This window comes from Paroedura picta, chromosome 3 (genome assembly GCF_049243985.1).
Source record: "Paroedura picta isolate Pp20150507F chromosome 3, Ppicta_v3.0, whole genome shotgun sequence".
Classification (NCBI taxonomy): Eukaryota; Metazoa; Chordata; class Lepidosauria; order Squamata; family Gekkonidae; genus Paroedura; species Paroedura picta.
Genome location: NC_135371.1, coordinates 170,023,577 through 170,043,009, shown reverse-complemented (window position 1 = coordinate 170,043,009; position 19,433 = coordinate 170,023,577). Strand labels below are relative to the sequence as shown.

General features: G+C 46.3%; 3 protein-coding genes across 3 annotated transcripts; all 3 read right to left on the bottom strand.

Annotated features, from left to right (window-relative positions):
• Positions 1–539: 539 nt before the first annotated feature.
• On the bottom strand, positions 540–1,472 carry LOC143831436 (olfactory receptor 1E16-like). The gene has a single exon (XM_077324427.1). It carries the CDS (start codon positions 1,467–1,469, stop codon positions 540–542), a length of 930 nt encoding a protein of 309 aa, XP_077180542.1. The 5' UTR covers positions 1,470–1,472.
• A 9,559-nt stretch (positions 1,473–11,031) lies between these two features.
• LOC143831435 (olfactory receptor 1468-like) lies at positions 11,032–11,970 on the bottom strand. The gene has a single exon (XM_077324426.1). It carries the CDS (start codon positions 11,965–11,967, stop codon positions 11,032–11,034), a length of 936 nt encoding a protein of 311 aa, XP_077180541.1. The 5' UTR covers positions 11,968–11,970.
• Positions 11,971–16,189: 4,219 nt separating this feature from the next.
• Positions 16,190–17,131, bottom strand: LOC143831434 (olfactory receptor 1L4-like). The gene has a single exon (XM_077324425.1). The coding sequence runs from the start codon at positions 17,126–17,128 to the stop codon at positions 16,190–16,192; it is 939 nt and encodes a 312-aa protein (XP_077180540.1). The 5' UTR covers positions 17,129–17,131.
• Positions 17,132–19,433: the final 2,302 nt, after the last annotated feature.

Below are 19,433 nucleotides of genomic sequence, written 5' to 3'. Positions count from 1 at the left end.
CCTTTTTCTCCAGACAAATTAATATTGGTAGTCTGAAGATAGAGTGACCAACCCTCAGGTATCCTCTGGAATTACATCTCATCTCCAGACTATAAAGATCAGTTCCCCCAGGGAAAATAAAGGCTTTGTAGGGTGGATTTTATGACACTGTACCCCACTGAGATCCCTGTTCTCCCCAGGCTCCATTCTAAAATCTAAAATGTAGACAGATTTAAACTTGGGATGAACCAAAAGACGGGATACTTTTCATTAACATTTGACACAAAAGTTTGATGATCCCTTTAGTGATTACTTAAAATGTCTGCCAGTTCAGGAAACACTGCCCTCACTCTGAACTGGCTTTCTCAGACACCAGCAAATCACTGCCTGTAATTAAATCTGATTGGCTGTTTAGAGTCATGATCTCCTTCTACTTGATCTCTGATTGGCTGGTTTCAGACCTGTGACTAAGTTCCAAAGTTCCGCTCTGGTTCTCAACTGGATTTGACTACGAACCGTCATGTGACCACAGCATGACCAAAGCATTGGCCATTGAAGAACTAATGAAAATGCTTCCTAAAGATTCTCTTTACAGCTGCGTTCATCTCGCTGTTTCTGAGGGTGTAGATGAAGGGATTCAACGTGGGCGTTACCAAAGTATAAATCATGGCGGCCAACTTGTCATGCTCTGGGTCTTTGGAATTTGGCTTGAAGTAGACGAAGGCGATAATGCTGTAGGACAGGACGACCACACCAATATGGGAGGCGCAAGTGGAGAAAGCCTTGCGCTTCCCAGTGGCGGACGGGATCTTCAGAATGGCGTAGAAGATGAACACGTACGAAACGATGATGAACACAAATGGCCCTAGAACTTCCACCACCCCCTCGGTCAGCACGACCAGATCTATGAGCGTGTTATCGGAGCAAGAGACGTCGAGAATCGAGGACATTTCACAGACAAAGTGAGGGATTTCCCCGGGATCGCAGAATTCAACACGAGACAACAAAACAGTATACAGCAGTGCATGAAAGAAGGCAACAGTCCAGGACACAGTCACCAGCTGGAAACAGCGCTTGTAGCTTATCGCTGAATACTTCAGGGGGCAACAAATGGCCATGTAGCGGTCGTAGGCCATGGAGCCCAGAAGGCAGCAGTTAGCGTTGCCGAAGAAGAAATAAAAATAACACTGGGCCAGACAGCCATGATAGGAGATGGTCTTTTCCTGAGACCGCAGGTTCTGTAGAGCCTTGGGGACAACCGTGGTGGCAAAACCCCAATCCGCTAGGGCAAGGTGGCTGAGGAAGAAGTACATGGGAGTCTGGAACAGCTTCGTATCGGAGAGGATCAACGAGATGATGGTTCCGTTCCCCAAGAGAGTAAGCAGATACGTGGAGAGAAACAGTGGGAAGAGGAGCCTCCGGACCTCTGGCTCGGATCCGAATCCGTGGAGGAAGAATTCAGAGACCCGAGTGACATTCTTGTGATTCATCAGTTCAATGCCGCTGCGGGGATGGAAAGACAGGAAAACTGTTATGGCCGCAGCCACAGTTTTGATTGGTTGATTCCAAGCCACACAGTCCTCCCGCCACCATGAAAGCTATCACATCATGCTACCTTATACCTTATACTCATGGTCCATCAAAGTCGATCTTGTCTCCTCAGACTGGCAGCAGCTATTCAGGATCTCTGGTAAAGGCTTTTCACATTACCGACCACCAGATCTTTTCACTGGGGGGTTCTGTACATGAAGCAGATGCTTTGTCACTGAGACAGGGCCCAACCCATCAGTGGACTATGGGAGAAGTGTTTTGGGTTTCCCTGGTGCAGAAACTCCCCTTCCCTTTTCACCTTCTCTCCTATCTTGGCATCTTATTAAAATGTCTCATGCTCATGTCTCTTCTCTGCTTCTGTTTCTCATAAGCATAGCCATGGGTATTCAATGTGCCATGTAACTTTCCTGTATCTCAACTGCCTCCTACCCAGTGCATGGACTTCATAGCAAGGAGAATGCAATATAAATTATAAAGCTATCCATAGCATAAGGGTGTGTCTGTATACGGTTAAAGTTCTCTTAGATACAACAATGACATATAGGCTGGGCCACAAAATAATGAATGAGTGAAATGCCATTTAAGACATGGTATTTCTCATTTGAAAGGAATTGTGTGTGTGTGTGTGTGTGTGGGGGGGAATCTGAGGGTTTCTTCAGTTTTTCCAGTGGAAAAACCCAGAAATCTGAGGGAATGCTAAAGAAAATTATTCATTCATTCATTCATTCATTCATTCATTCATTCATTCATTCATTCATTCATTCATTCATTCATTCATTTTAGATACCGCCCCTCACTGTGATGTCTCACTTATAAGGTATTCCTCTCTACCTTTTAGAATGTATGAAATGAAGGGCAAAATTTTACTCAAAACACGTAGCGTGAATTTGTTCATGTTAGAAAATCTATATCATTAGATAATGAAAAGTTATGTTTAACGATAACAATGAGCGGTATTTCTGACAATATTAAAATACGTGGGTGCGCTGAACTTTTGTGATCACGCCAGTATTTCTCTCATAATCATACACTTCCTTTTATTTCCCTTCAACTTTTATTGTTCCCTGCCTCTCAGGTGGTGAGAAATTAAGGCACGTATGCTGTGGTAGCTAGCAGGGGGCAAAGCAGTCTGTACCTCTTTCTCAAGTGATGGCCTTAGCTTTACAATGTTCTCAGAGAAAACAAAGACATTTTAAGTAAACATGCCAAACAATTATAAAAGATGCAGTTTCTGGCAAAGCAGTAAAAGCAGATTAGGCTTGATACTAAAGTAAGTATTGCATATATTTCAATTTCCCTCCAACGTTCATTGTCACCTCTGAAGAAAAATATTTTTATGATTTCAAACTTTCCAGGTAGAACTCACATTTGTGGTAGGGGTGGACCACTCCAAACAGCTTGCTGCTGTCAGCCACAATGTCTGGGTACGTTTGTCGGTGTGAGTAGAAAATCTTTTCCTCAAGACACAGCGCGGTATAGTGGTTAAGAGTGGCAGCCTCTAATCTGGGGAACTGGATTTGATTCCACACCCGTCCTCCAAGCACGACCTTGGGCCAGTCGCAGTTCTCTCAGAGCTCCTGCAGCCTCACCTACCTCACAGGTATTAAACCCTGCTCAGTTCCCTGCCCTCTCCAAACCTAGGCTGGCCATATTTCCTTGGTCCAAAAAAAGGACATTGTGATGGCAAAAGCAGGACCAGGGTTAAATGTGCTGTATTCTTGTAAATAAGAGGATTTTTTATAAGTTTTTTGATAAGTTTTATAAACATATTGAGCTTATTATTATTCTTGGGCCTGCAAATACATTAACAGATCAAGTCAGCCTTGTTTTTACATTTGAAAATTCCCGGAAACATTCTTCAGGTTTCAAGAAACCCCAGATATGGCATGATTATGCAGAACATGGTTGGGAAGAAGAGCTGTGTACATGACAAATTTAATATATCTGGCAGGCTGGGTTTGATTCTCCTCTCCTCCTCGACAGGCAGCCAGCTGGGTGACCTTGAGCTCGCCACAGACCTAATAAAGCTGTTCTGACTGAGCAGGAATATCAGGGCTCTCTCAGCCTCACCCACCTCACAGGGTGTCTGTTGTGGGGAGAGGAAAGGGAAGGCGACTGAAGAAGAAGAAGAGTTGGTTCTTACATGCCGCTTTCCTCTACCCTAAGGAGTCTCAAAGCGGCTTACAGTTGCCTTCCCTTTCCTCTCCCCACAACAGACACCCTATGAGGGAGGTGAGGCTGAGAGAGCCTTGATATCACTGAAGAAGAAGAGTTGGTTCTTAGATGCCGCTTTTCTCTACCCAAAGGAGTCTTCTATGCCGCTTCTCTCTACCCGAAAGAGTTTCAAAGCAGCTTACAATCGCCTTCCCTTTCCTCTCCCCACAAGAGACACCCTGTGAGGGGGGTGAGGCTGAGAGAGCCCTAATATTGCTGTTTTCTCAGTGCTGTGGTGAGCCCAAGGTCACCCAGCTGGCTGCATGTGGGGGAGTGGGGAATCGAACCCGGCTCGCGAGATTAGAAGTCCGCACTCTTAACCACTACACCAAGCTGGCTCTTGATCAAATCCACAATCCTGCGTTTGTTGGCTTCCTGATGCTTCTGGTGGTGAGATTCCTTAAGAACCCTGAGAATGAACTTAGAGTCCACGGGCACCTTTAAGACCAAGAAAGTTTTATTCAGAGTAAGAGCTTTCATGTTCACGCACTCTTCCTCAGATACAATATAAAGAAGTGTGTGTGCACACAAAAGCTCACACCCTGAACAAAACTTTCTTGGTCTCAAAGGTGCCCTGGATTCTCAATTTGTTCTGCTGCTTCAGACCAACACGGTGACGAAACTCTGAGAAGATCAGCTTTTATTAACATTTTACAAATCTAAATCCAGGCCAAATCACTTCAGAAGGAAGTATTTGGACCGACAAAGCCCAGCCAGTCAATCAATCAATAGCCAATTTTCATTTCTTAAAAAGAAATCCTTGAGGGATACCAGGACCCGTGTCAATAGGATGTTTAGGAGGACGTGGATTCATTGGGTCGCACTAAATCGGAAGCAACTTGAAAGCACTTCTCTCTCTGTGTCTCTCTCACACACATACACACAAACAAACACCTGACCGGTCCTCCTTCCCTATGCCAATCCTGAGGATGAGCACCGACTGGATAGCACCCGTGACGTCAATGTGAGGTGTTATTGGGATATTTGGCTCACATAGCAGCATTAAGCCCAGTCACAGAAGTGTAATACTGAAGGCAGTAAACAGAGTTCCCAAGAAGTATACGGCAAAAAAAAGGGTAAACTTACATTTATTTGTGTAGATCCGGTTCACATTTCAGTTGCAGTCAAAGGGAAAGGGAGAGACCTAACCTAAAGAGGACTTCCCCTATTGCAAATGGCCAGTTTGCTCAGCATCAACATCAGTAGAACAAAAAGGAATAAGGCCTTATTAGGCTTCCTGATGTTCGACATTTTCCGGGGTGTGGAATGTTCTTTCTTAGAATCATAGAATCATAGGGTTGGAAGGGACCTCCTGGGTCATCTAGTCCAACCCTCTGCACTGTGCAGGACACTCACAACCCTATTGCTCATCCACTGTCACCTGCCACCCCCTTGAACTTTCTCAGAATCAGCCTCTCCGTCAGATGGCTCTGTTTAAAAATCTCCAAAGATGGAGAACTCACAACCTCCCGAGGAAGCCGGCTCCACTGAGGAACCGCTCTGACTGTCAGGAACTTCTTCCGGAGTTTTAGACGGAATTTAGAATCATAGAGTTGGAAGGGACCTCCTGGGTCATCTCCTCCAACCCCCTGCACAGTGCAGGACACTCACAACCCTATTGCTCATCCACTGTAACCTGCCACCCCCCTGAACCTTCACAGAATCAGCCTCTCCGTCAGATGGCTCTGTTTAAAAATCTTCAAAGATGGAGAACTCACCACCTCCCGAGGAAGCCTGTTCCACTGAGAAACCGCTCTAACTGCCAGGAACTTCTTCCGGATGTTGAGATGGAATTTCTTTTGAATTAATTTCATCCCATTCATTCTGGTCTGTCCCTCTGGGGCTAGGGAGAACAATTCTGCTCCATCCTCCATACTTACCCGGCTGAAGACTGCAGCTCAAAAGCCTTAGCAAAATCTGAGTTGGTGGGATTCTGGCAGATTACGTGAGCATCACGCAGACAGGTCAGGAGGCAGGGAAAATGGATTGCAACTCTGGAAGGCCTGGGGGGCTTCTGGGTCTGCTGTGCGAATCTTGCTTCTGCAGGAGTCATTAGTGATACCCCAGCACCATGAACTTATGGCCATGCCTTCAGGACCCCATAGGCTGTGACAAGCTGAAACGGAGGAAGGCAAAATGGGTCACGGGTTTCCCTTGCAGGAGATTCTCCTGAGAACTACAGGGACGTAGCTGACTGTCTTCTTCCTTGACACCATGCCCTCCCCGAGGGAACATTTTCTTTGCAGTAGCTGCAGGAGACCCATAAGGGACTTCCCACCACCAGAGAGAGGATGCTGACATCTGCTCCGCCTAGGCCCATTCCGCACACGTTGGATGATGCCCTTTCAAGGCATCTTAGAAGTAGAATTCAGCTGCAAAAGAACGTTGAAAGCGTGTTATCCTACGTGTGCGGAATGGATTCTAGTTCCCATCCAAGAAACTGTGCTGAACGTCTTTGGGGCAAGACCCACTCCACGGGTCTTGGAGTGGAAAGGAAAGACCCACTCCACGGTCAAATTGACCAATGACCTGGCATACGCGAAAGCCAAAAGAAAGAAAACGAAGTCTATGATGCAAAAGGAAAAGACTCTGATGGTTGAATAACCCCTATACGTTATTGCCTACTCCTGAGATGCCTGGATAATTGCTCTGCTTAAAACCTCCTTAGTTTACATCTGTTTCTGGCGTCTTCTTCGTTGTAGAGCAGGGTTTCTCAACCTGGGGGTCGGGACCCCTTCAAAGGGGTTGCGACAGGGCAAGTAGCTTGGCCCGGGGGGGGGGTCGCCATTCACACAACAGCCTTGCAGGGTAGATCGAGACAGAGTATTTGTCTGTCTGGAGCAGCGGAAAAGAACAAGATCGGCATGGTAGGGCAAGAGGCAGAACTGAACTGAGAAACACCGGGGTGGGGTGGGGGAACAATTTATATACAATCATGAACAATGGATCTTCACACCACTGGTCAGTTTGGGTTCCATTTCCATGAAAGAACACTTGCCTAGTTTAATGTTTGGGGGTCACCACCACGTGAGGAACTGGATTAAAGGATCGCGGCATTAGGAAGGTGGAGAACCACTGGTGTAGAGCAGGGGTAGTCAAACTGCGGCCCTCCAGATGTCCATGGACTACAATTCCCAGAAGCCCCTGCCAGCATTCGCTGGCAGGGGCTTCTGGGAATTGTGGTCCATGGACATCTGGAGGGCCGCAGTTTGACGACCCCTGGTGTAGAGAATCATTTCCCCACTTCCTGATAGCCCTGCAGTGTGGGGAGCAGGATTCCCCCACTTCTAACTGGGGGATCCTCCACCCCCAACTGGGGACTGGCAAACTCCATGCTGTGGCGAAGCTAAATTGGAGAAGAGAATTATGTAAGCTGCTTTGAGTCCCCGTTAAGGAGAAAGGCAAGGTTTCAGGGTGGTAAATATGTAGTAAGTAGATGAACTGCATGTGGTTTCAGGTCTAAGGGCAACGGAATTGCAGTGCCAAAAGTTAGCTAGCAGTTTTCAAAGTTACCCCCCAAATCCTTTCATTCCATCTGTAAAGATGCTAGAGAGGTGCCATGTAAACGTCCCAGATAAAAAAAAAACATAATGAATTGTTCTGGTTTGCTGAGCACCTTCGTGGTCATCCTCTCAAATGTGTTGCCGTTTCTCAAATCTTGCCTTCCCCTGGCTCCGCCTCCAAGTCTCCAGGAATTTCCCTGCCCAGAGTTGGCAACCCTGATTTCAGTTAGGGATCCCAGATGGAACACTCTTTAATCCTCTAAGGCAGGCTTTCTCAACCAGGCTTTTTGTGAAACCCTGGGATTTCTTAATGGTCCTGGAAGGGTTTCCCAAATGGGTGCGAGTTGATTATTTTTTAATATATATTTTCATAGAATCACAGAATCATAGAGTTGGAAGGGGCCACACAGGCCATCTAGTCCAACCCCCTGCTCAACGCAGGACCAGCCCAAAGCATCCTAAAGCATCCAAGAAAAGTGTCTATCCAACCTTTGCTTGAAGACTGCCAGTGAGGGGGAGCTCACCACCTCCTTAGGCAGCCTATTCCACTGCTGAACTACTCTGACTGTGAAAATTTTTTTCCTGATATCTAGCCTATATCGCTGTACTTGTAGTCTAAACCCATTACTGTGTGTCCTGTGCACCTCCTCCTCCAACCAGCTTGCCTGTCTGTCCAGCAACCAGCCAATCGCCTTCCATCCCCCACCGCTGACCACCCCCTCCTCCTTCCACTTCCCTCCGAGGCTCGGAGGCCACAGATCCCTGCCGCATGAGAGCTATCCCTGCCGGTGAGTTCTCTTCCCAGGGGTCTCCAACCTGCAGCCTTTCCAGGTCCTGTGGGGAGGGAGAGGTCATCCGCAGAGTTCTTCCATCTTACCACCCCCCACTTTAGCATCCATTGTATTCTTGAATGCAACGGGCTTTGACTCTAGTTTAAACATGATATGTTAAATTGTGTAGAAATAATCTAATCAGAATATACTCTTGATAACTCTGGTCAGGTCCGATTCAAGTATAGGCATGCACTTAAGAAACCCAAGGCTCCAAGTTTGTTTTCTTGTATCAGATCATTTATCCCCTCAGCAATCCCCTCTGAGGTACGCCTCAGCAAAGCTACAGGTTCATTCTGGATATAGAAAATCTGTGTTTAGAGTCTAAGGCTTGTTTTAAAAGGTAAAGGTAAAGGTATCCCCTGTGCAAGCACCGGGTCATGTCTGACCCTTGGGGTGACACCCTCCAGCGTTTTCATGGCAGACTCAATACGGGGTGGTTTGCCAGTGCCTTCCCCAGTCATTACCGTTTACCCCCCAGCAAGCTGGGTAATCTTTTTACCGCCCTCGGAGGGATTGAAGGCTGAATCAACCTTGAGCCGGCTGCTGGGATTGAACTCCCAGCCTCATGGGTAGAGCTTTCAGACTACATGTCTGCTGCCTTACCACCCATTATCGTATCCATCATAGATAATCAAAGGAGAGCAATTAGAAAAGAGTTTCTTATTCCAAAAGTAAGCAGTTCACAGGCAAAGAGTCCCTTCTGAGTAGAAGCTCTCCATCTATAAAACTTCCCATATTATATGATTTTAGAATAATCTCCTAGAGGAGATCAGCCCCGCCTGCTCCTTAGAAGGCCAGATCCTGAAGAGGAAACTCAAATACTTTGGCCACCTCATGAGAAGGAAGGACTCCCTGGAGAAGAGCCAAATGCTGGGAGCGATCGAGGGCAAAAGAAGAAGGGGACGACAGAGAATGAGGTGGCTGGATGGAGTCACTGAAGCAGTAGGTGCAAGCTTAAATGGACTCTGGGGAATGGTAGAGGACAGGAAGGCCTGGAGGATCATTGTCCATGGGGTCGCGATGGGTCGGACATGACTTTGCACCTAACAGTAGCAACAGAATCATCTCCTAACCGTGACTGACCCACGATAAGGGCACGCATTATTTTACGACTTCAAACACCACACCAGCTTATATTTATTTATAATAACTTGTAAAATATACATCAAAGGTCTTAGCTCATTCTCACAGTTTTTTTATTTGAACAAGGTCGATTGAAATATAAGGATGACTGTTTTCTCATAGATATTTTTTGTTTATTTATTTATAATAAGTTTTATATACCGCCACTCCCAACATAGTTGGCTCATGGCGGTTCACAATCAATAAAAACACAACAGACACCAATACACTAAAAACATCTTTAAAAATACAATAAAACCTCTGGTACCATAGGTCCGAAAATCCAAAAGCCAGAAATATTCAAGATGGCGGAATAACGGATCACTTCCCCCAGCGGTTCCATGCCCTGGTCGTACACCATACGACCAAGGTTGATGTATGAATATTAACCAATACTTCCATTCTTTTGTGAAAGTGGGCATTCCCAGAATTCTTTGACGGTTCTGCCCCTGGCCAATTTCCTCTATTGCTAAAGTGTGAGACAGCTTCCATCGTCACAGATGTTGTTGTTGTCCCTTTTTCTCCTTACAGATCTTCAAGGCTATTCTAGTCCAGATCTCTAGACTACCTTCTTGGCTTGCTTCCTTCAGAGACCAGGCTTATTCTGACTATATCTTTCCCCAAATCCTCTACAGTCCAGCAACTGTTCCCCTATATCAGTGGTCCCCAATCTTTTTCAGGCCGGGGACTAGGGGGGGGAGAGGGAGGCCCAGAGACCGGGCTCCCACGCCTCCCTCCCCCCACCACGGCCCGGTACCGAGTGCTCCACAGCCCGGTACCGAGCCGTGCCCCGGGGGTTGGGGAACACTGCAATATTACAGGCCATTAAAATTACAATTGCAGCAATAGGGCAATCCATGGATCTCTGCCTAATATGCCCATAGGGCAAGGCTGAACCTGCAGTGACGCCACCCCAGTTGCATAGCATGGTAGGAAATGCCAAGAATGATTTTGTTACACTGTATGTTTGGTGCTACAAGAGCAATGAGCTGATTAAAGCCATTCTTAAGTAGGGGAGATATGATTTACAGTATTTGCTGGCGTATAAGACTACTTCCCCCCCCCTGAAAAACGTGCCTCCAAGTGGGGGGGTTGTCCTATACGCTGGGTGCACTTTAGTTGGGATAGACATAGCTGCCCATAGTGGCCCATAGTACTGTACTGTAATGTAACAAGCTCTATATTTTGAGTGGAAATGTTGGGGGGCCGTCTTATACGCCCAGTCGTCTTAAAGGTAAAGGTAAAGGTATCCCCTGTGCAAGCACCGAGTCATGTCTGACCCTTGGGGTGACGCCCTCCAGCGTTTTCATGGCAGACTCAATATGGGGTGGTTTGCCAGTGCCTTCCCCAGTCATTACCGTTTACCCCCCAGCAAGCTGGGTTCTCATTTCACCGACCTTGGAAGGATGGAAGGCTGAGTCGACCTTGAGCCGGCTGCTGGGATTGAACTCCCAGCCTCATGGGCAAAGCTTTCAGACGGCTACCTTACCACTCTGCGCCACCAGTCGTCTTATATGCCGGCAAATACAGGTATTTAGTGTACGGCATGCATAGTATTGCCAGGAGATCAGAGGATCGTCTGGCAGGCAGGCAACGGGAATGTTTGGTTTGCCATTTCTTGCCTCTGCATCATGACCCCCTATTGTACCTTGAAGGAGCTCCATCCAAATAGGAGATCTCCCATCCATATAGCAGCCTGCTTAGCTCCTGAGATCTGATGGGCTTGTTTGTTCCCAAGTGCTGAGGCTCCAGCTCCACTCCCCCACTTGCTCTTGATGAATACATAGGATATTCATACACTCACTGATATAGTTTGGCTCTTTGCGAAATTACCTGAACTGCCGCTTGATGACCCTCTTCATGGCTGCCTTCATCTCGTTGTTCCGGAGGCTGTAGATGAAGGGATTCAGCATGGGGGTCACCATGGTGTACATAATTGTCGCCACCGTGTCCTGCAGGCCTGTTTGTTTGGAATTTGGCTTGAAATAGACCCAGCTTACAGTTCCATAGAACAAGACCACCACTGAAATGTGGGACCCGCATGTGGAGAAGGCCTTGAGCTTCCCGGTGGCCGACGGGATCTTCAGGATGGAGTAGAAGATGCAGGCATAAGAAATGACAACGAGCACAAAGGGGGTGAGTATCTCCACCACCCCCTCGGTCATCACAATCAGTTCTATGAGGCTGGTATCAGAACAGCAGATAGCCAAAACTGGGAAAACGTCACAGAAAAAATGAGGGATCTCTTCAGGGTCGCAGAACTCAACACGGGCCATCAAGAGAGTATACAGCAACGAGTGGATTATGGGGACAACCCAGGACACCGTGGCTAGTTGGAGGCAACGCCTGTGGCTCATCATGATAGAATAGTGCAATGGGCAGCAGATAGCCACGTAGCGGTCATAGGCCATGGAAGCCAGCAGGAAGCTGTCTGAGTTGCCAAAAGACATATAGAAATACATCTGGGCCAGACAGCCAGAGTAGGAGATAGTCTTCTTCTGAGACAGCAGGTTATCTAATGCCTTGGGAATGGTGGTGGAGGTGAAACCAAGGTCAGCTAGGGCGAGATGACTGAGCAGGAAGTACATTGGTGTCTGAAGGAGCTGCATGTTGGAATGGATCAACAAGATGATGGTTACATTCCCTAGGAGGGTAAGCAGATAGGCGGAAAGGACGAGTGGGAAGAGGAGTCTTTGGAATTCTACCTTGAATGGGAAACCTTGAAGGAGGAACTCAGAAACATGTGTTGTGTTCCTGGGATTCATTGGACCGATGCTGCTGGAGTGAGGAGAAAACAAAGTTAGAGGCCCACAGACCATAAGGCTAATATGTCCCAAGATTCACATTTCACCTTGCCACTGTTATCTGGCTACCCAATGAGCAAACTATTGGAGAATCTTTTTATGATGAATTTTCTCTCGGTCAATTTAATGTCAATTTAGCCATCTTGGCGAGATCTGCCAAATTGCTCAGCCAGTCCTCTATTGACGGTAGCTCAGGCGTTTTCCATTTTCTAGCCAGCACTAATCTTGCTGCCTATCTAACTATGTTAGATACTCTTGACCACTGATGAAGGCCTTTGAGGCCAAAACACATATATCGTCTGGTGTTGTATTTGACATTTTCATCAGTTTTGTATAAGAACTTATAACAGTCTGTATGTAATGCATACTGTAGCCTATTAATCCGGCCTTTTGTATTCATTTTACTGTGCATGTCATGTATTAAACGTATCTCTTTTGATCCAAAAATGTTATTGACTGTAGCTTGACCCTTGTAGCATCCCGAGTCTCTCTCTGTAGCTATCTACGGCTCTGATTTATTGAAGTGGCTCTAACCATCGCCCAGGTAGCCTTCCATCAGCCTAAGGAGACCTTCTCCATCTTAAGTGGAGCTTCCTCTAACTTCTTCCTCCTTAGGCTGGAGCCACAAGGAAATCCACAAATATTTTCCAAAATAAATCAATTTTGCTGAACAGAGGGGCATAATAGTGCTAGATGCAGCCCATGATTGACTCTGGATACCCAGTTTTCATTTTTTACTTTTAACTTAAAAAAAAATATCCCAAACAAAACTCTCCAATAGCATGATGGGGGGAAATACCTTGGAAATGGCAGCTGAAGCTGGAAAGGGCGCCCCAAATTCCTTTGTGGATGCCCTGTGTGAAGAGCCTCTGCATTCACCATAGTGATGTCTCAGAAATGCTGGATGCAGCGGAGATCATTGTCTTGCATTGGATGGTGTCCATGTCATCTTCATGAAGCAGGACACAGACCCGGAATGCGTAGCCCATATGTACAAAAAAAGACTAAACTTCCCCCAATTTCTTTATCAAGATCGTAACGATGATTAACAGAACTTTGTTGTGGATGTCACAGCAAACCTTCGCTCTCAGGAGAAGATTTCAAGAGGTTTTTCCTTTGACGAGATCACCTAAAGAAGCAATAATGAAGCTTTCATTTGAGGTAGCCGTTTTCCAGTGCTTGACTTGTTCTTGCTTACCCTTCTGTTGAATGCTATTCCAGAAAGCTGTTTTCCCTTTGTTGCAACAGCAGCAGAAGCAGAGTGTGAAGGTCTGTAGGCACTGAAGAGCAAAGGAAGCATGACATGGAGAAATCAGAAAGGAGGGAATATGTGGCCTTTCCCTCCTGGTTAACTCAGACCTCCTCCTTCTGCTGAGCAGATCTGACAAATAGTTTGTCCTGGCATGAAACGACAATGGCACAACACCAGTTATTGTTCATGTTTGGGGGCCCTTGGGTCCCTGTGATACCTAGAGGGTGGCTCAGCCTGGTTTCCTTGCAAGTCATCCTTGAGGAATAGCTTTGAGAGACCTAACCCCCAAAGGTCTAAAAAATTTGCCTGTTTACAGCACCGTCTATTTTTTTTTAAGACACATATAATTGCCATAAAATGGTAGCAAGAGATCCACAAGTAATTTGCCAGACGCAAAGAGTCATTAATATGTAGAATTCACGAGCACAGGGGGTTTCAAAAGGGATCTACACCTTGAGTAGAGGTCCATTAGCCACAAGGCATAGATCAGCCTTTTTCAATTTTTTTTACCATTGAAAAAGCTTTGAAACATTCTTCAGGCTTTGAGAAACCCCAAAAGTGGCAAGGATCGTTCAGAATATGGTTGGGAATATGGTTGGGGAGGGTGGACATACCCTCCCCATCCCACCCCTTCCAGGTCCATCACTGGCCACTGGACATATACCACCCAATAAATGTTTTAAAATATATTACAAATTAATTAACTCCCACCCATTTGGGAAACCTTTCCAGGGTCACCAAGAACCCTTAGGGCTTCATGGGGGTAGTGATTTGTGCATTCTTGGTGTTTGGGAGGAACAGTGGAATGGCTTCTGGAGTTCTGTCCCCACTAATAGACTTACTGATGGCCCCTGGTTTTTAGGCACTGTGTGACACAGAGTGTTGGACTGGATGGGCCACTGACCTGATCCAACATGGCTTCTCTTATGTTCTTAATGCCATTGGTGGGCCTCCTGATGGCCCGTGGGTTTTGGCCACTGTGTGACACAGAGTGTTGGACTGGATGGGCCATTGGCCTGATCCAACAGGGCTTCTCTTAGGTTCTTAAGGCTGCTAGTGGACCTCCTGATGGCCCCTGGGTTTGGGCCACTGAGTGACACAGAGTTTTGGACTGGATGGGCCATTAGCCTGATCCAACAGGGCTTCTCTTATGCTCTTAAAGCCGCTGGTGGAGAGAGTCTTCTTCTCAGACAGTAGGTTATCTAATGCCTTGGGAATGATGGTGGAGGTAAAACTTTTGTCAAGTGTCCTACCTGACAAAAGCAAGGTGGTCTGCCAGTCACATAGTTTTGATCACACTTGAACTAGGGTTGGCAGTTCTCATTTGGGGAATTCCTGGAGTTTGAGGGCAGTACCAGGGAAAGGACTTCCATTTTTACTAGACTCTATAATATACCATAGGGCATACCACTCAGTATACTATATATACTCTATGCTGAACAGTTTCCTTTTCAAAGCTGCCATTACCTTTCTGGAAACCGACCTCTCATCAGGAGATTGGTTGTAATTGCAGGAGAACTGGATACGTCTATCAGTGGTTATAGAATCACAGAATCATAGAATCATAGAGTTGGAAGGGGCCACAGAGGCCATCTAGTCCAACCCCCTGCTCAACGCAGGATCAGCCCTAAGCATCCTAAAGCACCCAAGAAAAGTGTGTATCCAACCTTTGCTTGAAGACTGCCAGTGAGGGGGAGCTCACCACCTCCTTAGGCAGCCTATTCCCCTGCTGAACTACTCTGACCGTGAACATTTTTTTCCTGATATCTAGCCTATATCGTTGTACTTGTGGTTTAAACCCATTATGGTACGTCCTTTCCTCTGCAGCCAATGGGAACAGCATCCTGCCCTCCTCCAAATGACAACCTTTCAAATACTTATGAGGCATGGTGACCAAAAGGAAATCTCCACAATCAGAGGCACTATTCCTCTGAATCCTAGCAACATCAGGGAAAGGCGTCAACCTCTGTGTCCTGTTGTTGACTATTCTAGTGGTGCTTTTCTAAGGTTCTTATGAGGAGAAGGCCTCAGCCTCTCTTCCCTGATGTTGGGGAACTGGCTGGCCACTGACTGGGTGCTAGGCTAGACAGACCACTGATCTAATCCAGCAGGTCTTTTCTGATGTTCACTTGGCCTCTGTACCCTGTTGCTGGGCTGCCAGAGGAACTGGTTGACCAATGTTTATTATTCATTCATTATTTATTTATTTGGATTTTTATACCACCCTTCCCTACGGCTCTGGGCGGTATACATAAAACACTGTAGAACATTTGCATAGAACAATGTCAACACAACAAATAACAATCACATACCAACTAGAACAGCATTTCAACAAACAACTTTGACAATCCCTGGGTAGGTTTGACCTCTCAGTCTGGGGTGGGGGGACCTGTAAATGTTTTGAGTGAGTCAGCCTCAAACAAAAAAAGTCCCTCAGCTATATATGGTGTAGTATCTGTACCTTAAGGTAGCGATCCCCAACCTGTGGACCGCAGACCACATGTGGTCCGTTGACTAATTGGAGGTGGGCTGCAAAGGACACCTTCTCCCCCCCCCCCCGGCCCTTTACTTCATCCCCCCTGGCCCTTTACAACACACTTCGGGTGTCATTGTCTCCCATCACTCCCAGATGGGACTATCTCGTTGCAGAGAAACAAGCTCAGGGTTCTCATTGATTTGTCATTGTCATGAGTTAAAATTTCCATGAAAATAAAATATTCCTTATGTTCATTGTTGTGGCGTGTCTGTATCTTATTTTGAAGGGATGTTTAAACATTACCATAGCGATCAGAGAGCGTTAGGGCAGTGGTTGAGAGTAGAGGAGTAAACTACCCCCCCCCAACAGGCCTCAGTAAAATTGTCAAGCATTGAGTGGTCCCCGATGATAAAAAGGTTGGGGACCACTGCCTTAAGGGGTGCCCAATCACAGAACTAATGAAAACGCTTCCTAATGATAGCTCTCTTCAGGGCCGCCTTCATCTCATTGTTCCTGAGGGTGTAGATGAAGGGATTCACCATGGGGTTGACCATGGTGTAGATCATAGCAGCCCAGGTGTCTTGAAGTTCCACTACATTTGAATTGGGCTTGAAATAAACAAAGCTTATACCACCAAAGTACATGACCACCACACAAATGTGGGACCCGCATGTCGAAAAAGCCTTGAGCTTTGCACCAGCTGATGGGATCCTTAAGATGGTGGAGAAGATGAGTACGTAGGAAGCAATAATGAGCACAAATGGCCCCAGGATCTCCACTATCCCCTCGGTCATCAAGACTAGGTCTATGGTGGTTGAATCAGAGCAAGAGACCCCCAGAACGGGGTAAAGATCACAGAAAAACTGAGGAATCTCCCCAGGGTCACAGAACTCAACACGGGACATCAAAAATGTATAAATTGATGAGTGGAACATGGTGATGGTCCAAGACACTGTGACCATTTGGAGGCAACGTTTGCGGCTCATAATGGAGGAATAGTAGAGTGGGCGGCAGATGGCAACGAAGCGGTCGTAGGCCATGGAAGCCAGAATGTAGCTGTCCGCGTTGCCGATGAAGATAGCAACAAACATCTGGATGAGGCACCCATGGTAGGAGATGGTCTTTCTCTGAGATACCAGGTTCTGCAGCACCTTGGGGACGATGGAGCTGGCAAAACCCAAATCAGCCAATGCAAGGTGACTGAGGAAGAAGTACATGGGGGTTTGGAGAAGGCGTCTGTCACAGCGGATCAACACGATGATGGTTACATTCCCCAGGAGAGTGAGCAAATACATCAGGAGGAATATAGGGAAGAGGATTTTGTCAACCTCTGGCTGGGAGGAGAACCCACGGAGGAAGAATTCGGAGACTTGAGTTATATTCTTTGGATTCATTAGTGAGATGTTGCTGTAAGGATGAGAATAAGAAGCATTTTGGTTGATAGGTGCCTAGACCCAAAATCCTCCCACCATTATCTAGTTATCTAAGGAGGTGGTGAGCTCCCCCTCACTGGCAGTCTTCAAGCAAAGGTTGGATACACACTTTTCTTGGATGCTTTAGGATGCTTAGGGCTAATCCTGCGTGGAGCAGGGGGTTGGACTAGATGGCCTCCATGGCCCCTTCCAACTCTATGATTCTATGATTCTAGTTGTCTGATTTGCACAGGAAAAATTGAACAGGCAAGCAAACACATCCATTTGAAAGGGTGCCGTTTTGAGTACAGTTTTGGGATTTCTGGCTGCGGTTGCATGTAATATGTAATATTCCTCCGGCAGACTAGTTTTCTTCACCGACTGTAGAACACATAGTGGCCTATAGTGCAAACTATTTCAGATCTGACTGCCATGAGTCACCAAGGAAACCTAGGTGTAAACTGCACAGAGCTTTTATTCCAACCTCAGGCCGTTTCAGTCCCTGCCGTCTATGGCCAAAGAAGAACACCCATCTGGTGATGGATCGTTATTAATGCTGCTGATATGTATTTTATAATATGAGGTGATTGTTAAAAGTTTTAATGTTGTCTTATATTATAATTTTAAGCTGTTGGGATCTACCACAAGCCGGCATTCCAGGAGTGGCGGGTTAGAAATCAAAAGAAATAAAAATAATGAATTAAAATAAGTAACACCACGCAAATAACAGCAGTATCCACTGTTCACGAAAGGAGGGGAAGATGATGGTCAGAATGAGTGATAGTTTGCTGGCCTGTTCTTCATGTGGTTTTATGGAACCATTTGGATTGTGGACTGCCATTCAAAAGTCTCAATGGAGGGGTGTATATGTGCAATATAATACAGGACAGCGGATGTATGCATTTTCTAAACCAATAAATTCTAACACAGAGAAATATGAGTCTCCCGTCCCTCTGGAGAAACTTCAGTGTCTTGAAATCTAGAAAGGGAGTGAGGGTAAGTTCTATGGGCCATCCAGAAGACAATCTGAGTCCTTCAACATTACACTATGAAATGTAGTGTAGTGTCCCCAGATGTCATCCATAGCCCACACAGAGCTAACAAACTCCTTAACCTTAAATCTCCTGCCTCTTATGTACGGGTTTCTCAACCAGGGTTTTGTGAAGTCCTTGGGTTTCTTGATGGCCCTGGAAGGGTTTCCTGGATGGGTTGGAGTTAATTAATTTTTAATATATTTTAAAAATTTGTTAACCATTTGTCAGCTGATATGACCAGATACGGTCATGTCGACCTCAGCTCCCAAAATGGCCAATGATGGGCCTAGAGGCGGTGAGAGGGGAGGGGAGGGGCCTTGGGTGGGAGTGTCCACAGCTCTGCTTCCCAACCATATTCAGCATGATCAAGCTGCTTGTGAGGATCTTTCAAAGCCTGAAGAATGTTTCAGGGGTTCCTCAACAGTAAAAAAGCTGAGAAAGGCTGCCTTAGTCAGTACATAACATTGATTTTTGCCAGGAACATCATTGCAATTTTTCTCTTACATCAGAAGGTTCTAAAAGATTGTGGAGAACACATTAGAAAGAATCATAGGATCATAGAGTTGGAAGGGGCCATACAGACCATCTAGTCCAACCCCCTGCTCAACGCAGGATCAGCCCTAAGCATCCTCAAGCATCCAAGAAAAGTGTGTATCCAACCTTTGCTTGAAGACTGCCAGTGAGGGGGAGCTCACCACCTCCTTAGGCAGCCTATTCCACTGCTGAACTACTCTGACTGTGAAATTTTTTTTCCTGATATGTAGCCTATATCGTTGTACTTGTAGTTTAAACCCATTACTGCGTGTCCTCTCCTCTGCAGCCAACGGAAACAGCATCCTGCCCTCCTCCAAGTGACAACCTTTCAAATACTTAAAGAGGGCTATCATCTCCCAAGGAATGGGAGGGCTATCATGTCCCAAGGTAGCACCCAAGGAATGGACACCTTGGTAGGCTTGTTGATGGTAGAAACCACACAGTGTCCAAAGTGTTCCTACTTACCCAGCTGACTAATCCAGATCACAGAATCACAGAATCATAGAGTTGGAAGGGGCCATACAAGCCATCTAGTCCAACCTCCTGCTCAACGCAGGATCAAAATAGGATTGCCCTTTCCAGAAGCAAGAGGCAGAATTGTGTGTGCATAATGGATGCTGCCAATTTTAAAGATGCAGGGCGCTTCTCACAGGGAGTTTCTTCCATTGATCTGATCTGGCGCATCCTTTGTTGTGGCGGTGAAGGTGAGGATGCAATGG